Source organism: Ciconia boyciana, chromosome 1 (genome assembly GCF_034638445.1).
Source record: "Ciconia boyciana chromosome 1, ASM3463844v1, whole genome shotgun sequence".
Taxonomy (NCBI): domain Eukaryota; kingdom Metazoa; phylum Chordata; class Aves; order Ciconiiformes; family Ciconiidae; genus Ciconia; species Ciconia boyciana.
In genome coordinates this window covers 186,628,625-186,641,655 of record NC_132934.1, presented here as the reverse complement: position 1 = coordinate 186,641,655, position 13,031 = coordinate 186,628,625, and the positions used below count along the sequence as shown (strand labels likewise).

The 13,031-nt window shown below is 41.8% G+C and overlaps 1 protein-coding gene across 1 annotated transcript in view; it reads left to right on the top strand.

The window, feature by feature from the left end:
- The first annotated feature begins 8,728 nt into the window (after nucleotides 1-8,728).
- EPSTI1 (epithelial stromal interaction 1) overlaps nucleotides 8,729-13,031 on the top strand; it is a 48,305-nt gene continuing 44,002 nt past the window's right edge. Inside the window, exon 1 of the mRNA XM_072854278.1 lies at nucleotides 8,729-9,006. Within this exon, the coding sequence (XP_072710379.1) occupies nucleotides 8,810-9,006 (197 nt within the window). The 5' untranslated portion in view covers nucleotides 8,729-8,809. The remainder of the gene's footprint in view (nucleotides 9,007-13,031) is intronic.

The following is a 13,031-nucleotide window of genomic DNA, read 5'->3' as shown; positions in this document are numbered from 1 at the left end:
ACCACTAAAAATGCTTTTTAATATTTATATGTTTGCACCTTAGTTGATGTCTGTATATGTTTCGGTATATTTATATTTTGATTTCCTGAAAATGCTGACATGTAGGATCATGGTTCACCCTTCTGAAAATCTTCAAGTGATACCTCATTTGCAGAAGTTGTCAATCACCAGTAGTCCTGTATCACAAAATGTAAAATGTCAATCTCTGTTCACTACAGCAGCATAACAGCTCTTCTTTTGCCCTTATGCTAGTTTTCCTTCTCTCCTACCTGGTAATACCGGCAATGGAATTGAATTATCTGTAGATTGCTAAGCGGTGTGACTCAACAAAGAGAATTATTATTCTTATCTCCTATTTAAAACGACGATTGCTCTTCTGAGGCATCATTCTGAGCACATACCATGGTTTCATATATCTGATTGATACTCATCAATCCTGTAGTACCGAAAGGCAACTGCTTTAATTCATCTCTGTGTCGTCCCACTCGGTGGGTTGCGAGATGGGTGAATCTTTTGATTTCCCGGGGATTTGTGTACCGACAAAGGCCGATCTCTGCTCGGCAGAGCTGCAGGGCCGGTAGAGTCACGACAATGACTCAGAGGAACAGTCAGACTAGCAACTTTATTAACTAGCGAACTAGACGAACAGACAAACTTAACGAACTAGCAAGCTCAGCGAACGAACAGAGGCAATTTGGCAATGGAGCTATTTTCCAGGCAACCCGTCACAATTCATCCAAAACTCGTATGCCCAGATATACATGTACAGTGGAAGAGTAGAGGAAAAGAGAAGTGAGAAAAGGAAAAGAGAAGAGAGGAGGATAAAGAGAAGGAAAGTTATCACCACCCTTGGATCCCGCGATGACGGTGACAGGCGTGGCAATCCTCTGGTGATGGGCACGCACCGTTCCCTGGGGAAGGAGTCTCTTTATACTCTAATCCCTGCTTCAGGTCACGCCCCTGGAGGACTTATGTTGTTCTGGTCCTCAAAAGTTCGCAGGCGCTGGGGGAGGGGGGTGGTTGCGATGAGTTTTATTCCAAGTTTTGGGTGGTCGCAGGCCCATTCCTTAGATAAAACTCTGTGTGACCTCTGGCTATAGATGGTAACTGCGCATCCTCCAATGCGCTCTTCTCATCCCGTGCTAGCCGACTTGCTGCACCGTATCTCGATACAATGTGTGAGACAGTACCTCTTTCAGTGTCTCACAAGACAATACCTCTTTAGTCTCTCCTCCGAAGAGCTCTCCCCATCCCACGCTAGCCGACTTGCCGTCGCCATGCAAATCGCGCCTCATCTCTCCACAATGTTTGAGACGTTAACTTTTTCAGTCTCCCACAATCTCTAAGTATCTTTTCAAAGTACGGCTGCTATTAACCATAAAGGTGAGTTGACCATATATAGCATTTCATTAATCTTAGATAGATGTATAAATTTAACTTTCTACAGCACAGAAATAATTGGAAGTTGTATGATGATCCATTTGGGAAGAAATACATTCCCTTCTACTTCTTCATTTAAGATATAACATACAATCATACATGATTAATTTTTTAAACCTTCAGTGGAATTGAATTTCTTGTACTCTTAAAACCTATTTTAAAATCAATACAAATGTCCCCAACTAATCATTTGTTGTTCATTGATTTGCAAAGAAGTAATGCAGAATAGCATGTCACTTACTACTTTTTGATTAGCAAACTCAGTTTAAAAAAAAATAAACCGAAAGTATTGGAATTTAGGGTTTTTCCCTTAATTTTCCTCTTCTGCACCTTATTGCAACTTGTTTAAAAAAATCTAGGTCTCTCCTGATGACGTAATGCTCTTTGTTGAAAGATAATCAGCCATAAGAGAAGAAACGTATTTGTTTTGGGGAGAAAACTGAAATGGCAGGAAATAAAAAGAAGCCAAACAAATAAGACTAGGAGAAAGTTAAGAGGCATATCTATGAAGCGAAAGACTGCAGAAAATAATACCTATTTTTTCCAGCTTCTGCAACATTTACTCATTTTGAAAAGTACCTATTTATAAAAGTGGCATCCTTGAGTCCAATGGGACAGTAAACTGAATGAGAGTTGTTCATTTTAGCCACTGTGTGTGTTTGGCCAGGCAACTGTAGGAAATACACGTGGGTTGCTCTAAACAAGAACAGCTGCGTTGCTTTGAAAAACTGGGAAGACTCAGTGGGCAAAAATCAGCAGAACATCAACAATAATGAATTTTAAACCACCAAAACCCAAAGTAGTTTAGAAGAATGTCTCTAATACCCAGATATACAACCATAATATACAAGATCTACCTAAGTGGTACCACATAAAATCCATGTGAAATACAGGAGGGTGAGGAATCCCAAATGTTTTGCTGGCTTATGGTCAACTTGTCCACCAGGAATTATTTGCTTCACCACCTTCCTTGGGATCGAGGTGGGGCTGAACAACCTGTATTTCCCCAGATCCTCTTTCTTGTACGTTCAGACAGTGGCTCCGTATTCTTCCTGGGTCACCTACCGCTGCTCCCACCTCTTGTACACTTCCTTTTTATGTTTGAGTTTAGTCAAGAGCAGCTTGTTCATCCACCCAGGCTTCCTGCCCCTTTTGTTTGACTTCCTGCTGTCAGGATGGACTGTTCTTAAGTTTTTAGGTAGGGATCCTTGAAAATCAGACAATTCTGCTGGACTCCTCTTCAGTACTGTATCCCATGGGATCCTTCCAAGCAAATCCCTGAGACCCCTCAACAGGTCAAAGTCTGCTCTCCTTAAGTCCAGGGTTGTGATTCTGCTATTTTGCCCTAATTCTACTATCTCGTGGTCACTGCAGCCAAGTTCTCCATTCATAAGTATCAGATCCAGAAGAGCATCTCCCCTTGTCAGCTCCTTGATCACCTCTGCAAGGAAGTTATCATCAGTGCACTCAGGAGACATCTTAGGTCATTGTAAGGGTAGCAAAATTTGGCCTTTAAAGACACTGGGCCATACTGTGGTCCATGCAGATACATCTAGGCAAGCTCTGAGATCGAAAGCATTGCTCTGAATGTCTTCCTCATATCACCAGCTATGCTATGTAGTACCACTTTCTGGACAGTGAGACTCAGGAAGAATATAGATTAAGCAGAGCCAACCAGATAATCAACACAAGGAAAAGTCATCTTTTGCTGGAAGGGAAAGACCGCAGGTTGTTTCCCTTGGAAGCAGGGAGGGGAGGAACGAAAGCAGCTGGGTCTTTGGTTATGGTTCTTTCCGGAAGCTCCTCTCAGCATGGCACAGCTGTGTGCTACGCTATGCACAGGATGGTGCTGGTAGAGACAATCTGTCCATTACTATTTTAATTTAATCCTAAACACTGGTATGTTCCAGCATATTGTCACTATTAATGTGTAGCAATGTTGTCCATATTTGTTATGCCATTTAAGTTAATTGTCTGCATACTTTTCCTGTAAATGACTTTCCTAAACAGTCTGTGCTACAGTATTCCATGTTGCAGTCAGGATCAATGCTGGCAAGAGTCTCTGTCAGGAATGAAGGAGAATCTAGAAACAGATACCAGATTAAAGCTTGTGAAATTGATAACAAGGAGGGGGGCCTTTTGGATTTACTCTTTACCACTGACAATTTCCAGTGTACCTGTAAGTGTAGCACCTGACCAGTGACATTAAAATGGCAGGGACTTTCATGCCGAAGATTAAAGTTTCTGAGGTCAGGCAGAGAAGAGAGTATAATTGAGAATTATCAAGGAAATCATAAGGCGTATCATATAAAATTGGTAGAGTCAGTACTTGAGCCTTGCTGAATTGTCATGTGCATACAAATGAATAAAGAATAAATCTTCGCAGCCACTGCACCAGGATTAGAGGTTGGAAGAGTTCATTGCTCCTAAAAGCATTTGTATGTTTCTTTAATTACCGCAATATACTATAAAAGCAAAAAGAGGCATGTGGACTTCTACTAATTTCTTTAAGTAACATATTCTGAAACATTCAACAATAAAGAATGTAATGTTCTTTCTAGATACTATAATAATTGTCTGTATGACACGTTTGGTTGACCAGGTACCACAGGGAAGTATATTATACAAAATCCTAAGCTGGAACTAATCATGGCCTTCAGGAATTACAAGAGTCCAATTATTCCATGAAGAAGATGGTATATATGGCAAAAGGCTGAGGTATCTTTTGTGAATAAGAGTGTTAAAATAATTTATGCACAAGTAAATCTCCTCTGCTTTAAAAACTGTTAAGAATATAGCCAGGAATTTTACAAATACTGTTTTAATATTGTCAGACTTCTCAATGACTTTTTCCTTATGGTCACAATGTTGGAGCAGTAGCTATAAGAGCTCTTTGTTTCTGATAGTTTGCCTGTTTGCCTTTTCCAATAGAATTGTTGCAGGCATTTTTAATGGTATAAAACATTCATTTGTAGTCTTGATTGTTTTTATAACATCAGACCTTTAAAATAGCCCTGCTTTATTATTTAGTATTATTTATATAGCAATATAGATATGCATGGCACTCTCCAGGCATAAGAATACTCCTAAAATGTAGCAATAATTTTCAGGCACTACTTCAGGACCTCAATATAGCAAGTTCTGGACATCAGGTCAATTATATTTTCAATCTCCACTTCCTTTTACTGAAGTATTATTAGCTAAAGGAGAGGTGGACCTGCTCTAACGCTGAAGGATACTGCAGACACAGCAAGGGTCAATTTTCTTTTAGAGAGTGGAAGATGATAGTTTTTGACAGGTACCGTCAATTTCAGCTTTTTGCAATAAAATGGAAAGTGCGTGCAGCATTTTACATCTCCTAAATAGATTACCCAACACAGACACACACATGCACTTGTCAAAGCTAATGGCATTCTTTCTGCTGAGCCTGACAAATTCCAGTCCTAGATGTAAACAAGAATAAATCTTGGCCAAATGTTGACATTTCACCCTCCTTCTGGAGCTACCTCTCCAGGGAGCAGAGAAATTTCTCTTCTTCAGCATCCTGAACTGTAACAATTAGTGCTATCAACCCTGCAGAACGCACTGCCCTCACAACAGAGCAACCTTGCTCCTGACGAAAGATTTTATGTGAAGTGCACAAAACTAAAAGCGATACTACAATATTCATTCATATTAATGTTTTGTGGGTTTGGTCTACCGTGAGCTCAGATATTTTGCTTGCCATAAGCATGTTTCAGATCAAGTGTTTTAAAAGTCTAGCTGAACATTACTTGTTGTCCAGTTTAATTTTTTCTGTTCACAACTAATTGTACAGCGAGCTAGAGTACTCAGCCAGAAAAACCTTGGTGAAGTAAAATGCATCTTTAAAAATTCAATTCTTAATTTCCATCATGGTACAAAAACACTATATGCAGTGCTAATTATAGGTATGCTTCTAGGTATATTTGCCATGCCTTGTCATTGCCCTAAAATGCAGGGAGATGTTCCTAATGATCAATTACACATATATGCACTGTAGTGTATTCAGCTGTGTGTCTTACCTACTTAGTCAAAATATCCAGGGAAAAACCTATGCATGTGAGCTCTTGAGCATCATACTCAGCTGTAGGACTAAGTATTTTAGCTGACAGCAAAGGAAAAGGCAGTTCTCCAGCAGTCAAGGCCTTCTGATATCATTTGCTGGCTCCTGGGAAAAATAGAGAGTGGGCTGTAGGAAAGCTAGCCTGTCCTGGCTGTCTTTCTCAAAAGTCTCCTGCAGTTTGATGCTTTTCTTCAGGCTTTAGGCTTCTAGTCTCCTTGGATTAAATGAAAGTCTTAGCTTTTAATTAAAAGTGTCCGTGGTTTTGGAAAAAACTTAAAAATGCAAAACCTTAAAATCCATAAACCAACAGTGAAATAATGAAGAATGAACAGGTGTTTTCAGGGAAGGAGAGGTAGGGGACGTGACATTGTTTTAAATACTTTTTTTTTTTTATCTTTTTTAATACTATTTCTTTCAGAGAAGAGAGTTTTATCCCATCTGGCATTCCCAAAGAAAGGATGAGGTGGCTGACCAGGATTCTGAGTATCCTTTATAGTGAGAAAGAATCTCTGATATCTCTCATTTTTTGTATAGTTCATGATGCTGCTGAGCTGGAAATAAAGGTTCAATATAGAATGTTCCTCTACAGAAGTTATTTTGTTTTATTAATGTAATTTCATGAAAAACACAGGTGAGGGAGGGAATATGGTGATTCTTAATATTTTATATGTCTGCTGAAGGATTTTCTCAAAGCAGAAGATAATTTTCTATTGAGGAATTTCCTTCCACAAAATTTAAAAAAAAATTGTTAATAGCTGGAGGCAACAGAGCCATCCCTCTTTTTTGAGCAACATAGATATAAACTACTTCGATTCTACAGTTACTGTTTGCAGCCAAAACTTTCTAAATTTCAACAGGAAACAGGTATTAGATCTGAATTTTACATAACAATATGGGATTGAAGATACAGCAGCAGTGACCACATTAATTATAATCCACTTTCGTAATTACATTTGGGTTATTAAGACATCAATCTGCATGGGTTAAGAAGAATCCAGATGTCGAAGCTGGATTTTTACCAGATAGGGTGCCTGTAGGCACAGCTGTTATCCCACAGATCTTTGCAGTCCTCAGACATGACTTTCCTATCATTTGCGCTGCCTCTGGTCTCTCTGCACCTCATGTATTTACCCCGCAGTCCTACATAAGGGACTAAGCTTGATGCTTACTTTCATTTGCCAGCACCTTGTACAAAAAAACCAAAATGTGTTTGTGAAGAGGAGGGGGAACCTGGGTTAAGAGATCTTCCCCAGGGCCTGCCTTTAGCAGGTGGCAGCCGACATGAAGCAGGACAGCAAGCCTCGAGCCTTCTGGCCTACCTGAACACCTTCTTGGATGACTTGGGGGATGACTCAGATTGTCAAGTGCCATGTGTTTGGTTTCTGGTAAGAGCCCAGTCACTATCCAGGACAAAATGTCTGTGTTCTCCACAGAGTCCAGAGGTAAAGAATAAGCCCGCACAACTGCTCCAAGGCTGTGAGGCCCTTTGCTCTTTTAGCAATTCCTGAAGACATCTGGCAGAGGAGATGGTCCCTTCCACACCAGCCTGGAACACTCTGAAGCAAGGAACTGCCTATGTTGACAACATCATGAGTTGCCTTGCAGTTATGACTCAGCAATGTCTTACAAACTGGACATATTCCTTTGCCCACAGTGTACGGCTTTAAGCAACATGGGTCAAAGAGGACTATAGCCTGCTCTGGTCTCCTGGACAGTTTCCAAACGAAGACAGGGGCTGTGTGAGCAAGCACTCTTGATTAATGGCCCAGGCAGCTAAAAGGCAACTGGCATCCATCCCCCCAGCTGAGCCAGCTCCTTAAAAAATGTCCCAGAGACCAATTCTTCCCCTAAGAAACCAAAAAGAGAGACTGCACTGCCAACCTGGGGTGGCTTCTGCATACATCTCAATGAATGCTGCATAATTGTCTCAAGAGAGATTGGGATTAGAGAGATCAGGGCTTGCAGAAGGTAGGCAGAGGGCCTCTGTTTGACTTCTGCTGTCTTGTCTCCAAGAAGTGACCATAGTGGACTCACCCACAGTGTTCCTGTGTGGTCATAGACCAGGCTAGACCCATCATGGCCCGGAAGCAAGACAGTTCTGGGAGGGATGCAAGGGACTTTGCACCAGCTCATCCCTTTGCAACGTACTGCCATTGCACTCCGTAGTCTGTACAGAATGATTCGTGTACAAATGCAGATCATCTCTGCTGCAGAGCATGTTAGGAGGGATGGCGGGAGGGAGAAACTATTGATGCTGCCTTCATCGGGCAGCCCTAGGAGATATGTGCTGCTGGATGTGGCAGCTCTGGGAGGTGTGCTGCTGGTGACAGGGTCCCATACAGCACCCCCGGGAGCATCATGAACACCAGAGAGAGCCTGTGGCTCTCCATGTGGCATTTTATCTTGCTACTTTCCCAGCATGTGTGGGGTGTGCTTTAAGACCTAGACAGTCTGGACAGCCAGGAAACCTGGCCACGCAAGTACCGCTTCAGCAATGTGGTTTTAGTGCAGCTTGAGCAGCTGAGGACAAACAGTGACAGGATCTGCATGTGTGGAGCTGAATTTCCCTAGCTCTGCTGCATAAAGCTTGAGTAGCATTACTAATTCTTTTTTTCTTGGGTTAGGAGCTGCCAAACATCTTTATTTTACTAGTGATATTAAGAAGGTTGCTGGTTTTCCCTAGCCCTGCAGATCCCATAGATACAATACCACTGGTCAGATGTGTTCACTGAAAGGATCTGCATTTCCGGTTAAGAGGATCATGTATTTGTCCTCTATTCATCAGGTAGAATTAGGAAGGCTGAAGTAAAGAAGTTTTCTGATTGAGCAGAATTGAAAGGCAGAATTGGAGTTGTGCAGGACCATTGCCTTAGGATTTATCTGCGGGTTAGTTTTTAGTTTCACTTTCATCTTTCTCCTTACACTCTCACAAAATAGAAACCAGCAACCCTCCTAGAGCTATTCCCCTCTGTCTTTGGCGAATTTGAAGTGCTGGGGTAAAAAATTGTCAGAAATACGGCTTTCAGCCAGACCTCACTGTGCTTATGCTGAAGCAGCCTGTTCCAAGACTGCACAAACTGTTGTCGACTGTTTTATTAGTATAGATCAGCTGGAGGATGACTCGGAAACCAGCGCATGTATTTGGGATGTCTAACAGCTGAGAGTCCAGGCAGGGGCGGGTCATACAAGGAATTGAAACCAGCTTGTAAGAACTCGAAGTTTTGAGTCTGTCCCTAGCCTTAGCTGCAATACTCCCTTCTGACAAGGCAAGGTGCTCCCGAAGCAATGTCTGGGGTTAGAGGATGGAGGGAAGGCAGCAGGTACAGCACGGCTGCTGCCTCCAGTACCCCGTTTTCCTCTCAAGGTTACCTCTGGGATGGCAACAATAAAACAGAGGAGGCTGAAAACCCTCAGAAGCTGACAACATCTGAAGAGGAGCAAAGCAGCCAAGCATCAGTCTACCAACAACAGCAAGAGCAGTAGTAAGTAGCAAGGAGTCTGGCTGAGATGGTGTTGTGTGTAGCGGGTGCCTGTTCTCACCTTACTCAAGGTGTGCACCTTCAAAGGCAGAAATACTTTCTAGAGAGCCTGTGAATGGGACTGGGCACACAAGCAGCTTGTCCTCGTCCTGTCAGAGCCACCTGCGGCCAGCCTGAAGCCTACCTGTGGATGATGCTTCCTACATGGGACCTGAGTTGTTCTGGCAGGCTTTGTGATGGCATGGCTTAGACCTCATGCGATAGCAGTGGCTGGTTCTGTACATTTGATACTGCTGTACGTAGTGTCGGTTTCTTGGCATCTTTTTTCAAAGTGAAATTTCAAATCTGGTTCTAGCTCCTGTTTTCTGTCTCCTAATATTTCATCTTAGAAAGTCTAAAAATACTTCCTTTAGCTTAAGAGATGGATATAGGCTGCATTCCAGCACTGATCTGAATGCAGTCCAGGACACAGAACAGCTTCTAACAACTTCATGCTGACAAAAGCAAAGCCAAAGCTTCAGCCCTCAATTTTATTTTAGGCTTTATTTGGATCTATGCTTAGTCCATCTCTGATTTTCCAGTGACAATTCTTAGATAGCTTGTATAAGCTCTAGCTTGCAGATATAATACAGAACAGAAATGGACAATAGTGTGTGTGTATTTTATGCACATGTGCTTAACACATATATGCTTAGCTGACCAAAAGTAATTGTATACAGTCTTTTTCCCCAAATGTGCTTTTTCTGAGCTGTTAGTAACAGTGCATGTAATGTCGTTATTATGTGCTGAATTTGCTTAGCTTGCCTTTTTTTGCCCCCACTTTTCAAAGTGCAGCTGATGGAAACTGAAGGCTGTTTCAGTTTCCTTTCCCTTCTTTCTGGATGAAGAAGGTGGAGCCAAGCTGTGCGAGAGCTGGCAGGCTGCTGATCACAAGCAGCAATCAGCAGCTTTCCATTGTAACCCATGAATGCTTGCCTACTAGGTAGTAATGATACAGGGACTATTAAGAGCTATGAAATCCATCAGCGCTTTAATGACTGACTTTCAGGAGAGCAAACAACCATTCCCGAGTTACAGTCTATGTTTATTTTCTGCCACTTCCAAGACCCTCTGTCTTGGAAGACCCATGAAAGACCCTCTGTCTTGCCTGCCCTCACACTGGTGTATATCCACAGTACAGCCCTAGTTAGCTTACGTATTTGTGCTATGTGCATTTTTTTGCTGGTTTTTGGTTTTTGTTTTGTTGGGTTTTGGGGGGTTTTTTGGGGGGAGGGACGGATAGTGGGACTTTTCCCATTGGTATAACTGTCTTTGCCTGGATTTAGTCTGGCATACAAACCCCCTGGTATAGGTTAGGTAAATACTTAATCAGTTGGTTAGTCTGAGCTCCCCACAGAATTTAAGGCTAGAGCAAATATATTCACACAGACTATGACCGGATGATGGGATCCCCCCTAAAACTAAGTAAGCTTTTGGGGAAGAATAATTTAAAGCCCTGTTCCCTTTTTCATCTTTATGTGATGCTTGCAGAGAGAAAGCTGTTGTGCATCTACTGCAAGGACTGTGCGCTTAATATTTTTTGCTATGTGATAGGAAAGATTCTCTCTGTGTCTTCATAAAGCTGTAACAAAGAATTCATTGCTAAACCTGGAGTGTACAAATTAAAGTCTGCATTAGTATGTAGTTAGTGAGAAGAAGGAATGAGGGAAAGGCAGGTTCAAAGAGAAACCGGGTAATATGAGTGGGAAACAAATGAAAAAAGAAGTGAACAAGACTGGAGTTTGCTCCCTTCCCTCGAGGAGGGGGATGCTAGCAGTCAGTTTGAAGGTGATTGAAGCTGCATAAACTGCGATTTCCTTAACTAACCCAGATTAAAGTGGTAGGTGGTATCTGAAATACTGAAGCACACAAGGGGAAATCTTTATTCTTAAAAAAAAAAACCCTAATTCATTGATTGTTATTACCTTTGTTCTGTTATCTCAAGTTATGTTTCAAGAAAGATCTCAGATTAAAATATCATTTTAGCAGTGATAAAGCTGACTCAGCCTTTTAGCCATCAGTCCTTTTGAACATGATCTTTAAAACTAAAATACTAGGACACCCTCAGAATAGTCCAGGTTTTCATGCTGTAGGATAACCAAGGGTTGAACAGAGCAGTTGGGGGAGCTGAAGTCATAGGCTGTCAGTAGAAGAAAAAATGCACACCTTAGCATTAACCTAGAAGGCTTTCAGGAATATGTGTACCAGAGGGAACATGAGGGGCCCAAGTAGGATACCTCTGTGCCAAGGAGTGGCTCTATTCCAACTCTGTTCCATGCTTGCTATTTTCTGGGAACAGCCAGGGTATGGTTTTGCTGCCAGCAAAGCAGGAATTGGAGTCTCTGTTGAAGCCTCTGTGTGCATGTGTGTCTTGTTTCCACGCAAACTCTCAGTCTCAGGCTGTGCTTCAGAGCAATTGGGAGTGTGAAAACACCTTAGCAGCATCTTAGGGTGAGATCAGGTGACCTTTCATGTAGACTGGACACATGAAATATGTGTGGGATGTGGCATGTTGTAGTCTCATCCACCAGCCAATAGTCAAACTTGACCATTAAAAAGTACAAGGTGGGCAACTGGTATTAGAGGGTAATTTTTCTCTTGCTTTGAAAAAGCCCTTATATGATATGTCGAGGCTGAGAAGTGATAATAAAATGGTCCTAATTAAGTTAGAAGAATACTTGTTCCAATGCAAAATTGAAACAAAGTTTTCACATCCCCCTCCAGTTATATATAGGATGTGGTTTCAGGCCATGGAGAAAAAATCACCAGGATGACAAGTGCTTGAAACTGCTTATAATAATAAGCTTGCATTTAAAGTTACTTCACTTTGTGTGCTAAGTGCCATGAAATTAACTTGTAGAAAGTGAATTCCCAAATTGCCCCTGTTCATGTCTATTCAGAAACAAAAGTCTGTACAGAAGAAAAGGTGGAGGAAAGTGGGGAAATTAGAGGCTGAATTATAGCTAGTGCCTGAAAAAGAAAATGCTGCCCCCAGTCAGCAGTGTGTCCTTGGCACCTTTAAAGCTGGCAAGAATAATATTGGTTCTGGTAAAATCCATTTAAAAAATCAAATTCAAAATAACAAGGTCTGAAGATATATTGTCGCACAGCTAGTAACAGTCCCTCATCATTTTGTGTGAAAGGAGAGCAGAGTTACTAGAATGCTTGACTCACAAAATTGTATTCTTTGACTGCCGGAGCCAAATCCATCAGGGCTTTCTTTCCTTCCTTTTCCAATCTTCATCCTGAATTATATATATATATATGTATCTATAGTGTTGTAAGACCTCTCAGTCTTTTGCTGATAGAGTATACTTAGCAGTTCTTCTGAAAATTTTATTTTCTTTCACGATCTGAAATTTCTTTTTAAAAAAACCAAATTAGTCTATGAAACTGGAGGTGGATGCTTAGCAAAATGCTTGTTTTTCCCACTACCCTGCCACTGGTGGGAGTGCTAGGAGGGTACTTTGATTTATGGACAATCTGTTTAGAGTTGAGCTCTGTATTTGCTGCACAGGGGAAATCTCCCAAGTCTCTATCTTTCAGGCTGATGGGCTAATCTTTACAGCCCAGTGGGACAATTCAGAGATGCCTGGCTTTGATGTGATCAGTAGCCATCCTTATCTCCAGCCAAGTGTTTGGTGGCTGAGTCCATGTAAGAGGATAACTATGCAGTGAGATTTCTGTTGGTCTGGATGATGGGAGTTGCTGTTCCTCATAATGTGTGTGTGGGGGGAAGGAAGTCCTTTTAATGACTGTATTAGAAGGCTTTCTTGGAAGAGCTTGGTTTGCACAAGCCCCGACATGTTCCCTCGATGCATAGCTTGATTGAGGGGCTGTGGTGAGACGATGAATAAGGAACATATGGGAGGATAGTGTGTTTGGGCAGGGGCAATAAAAGGACAACAAATACTGTGGTGCAGAGGCAGAGGAGAAGGAAATGTATTGTTGAAAAGAAAGTGGAGGAAGCAGAGATGAGCGTGCCGCTA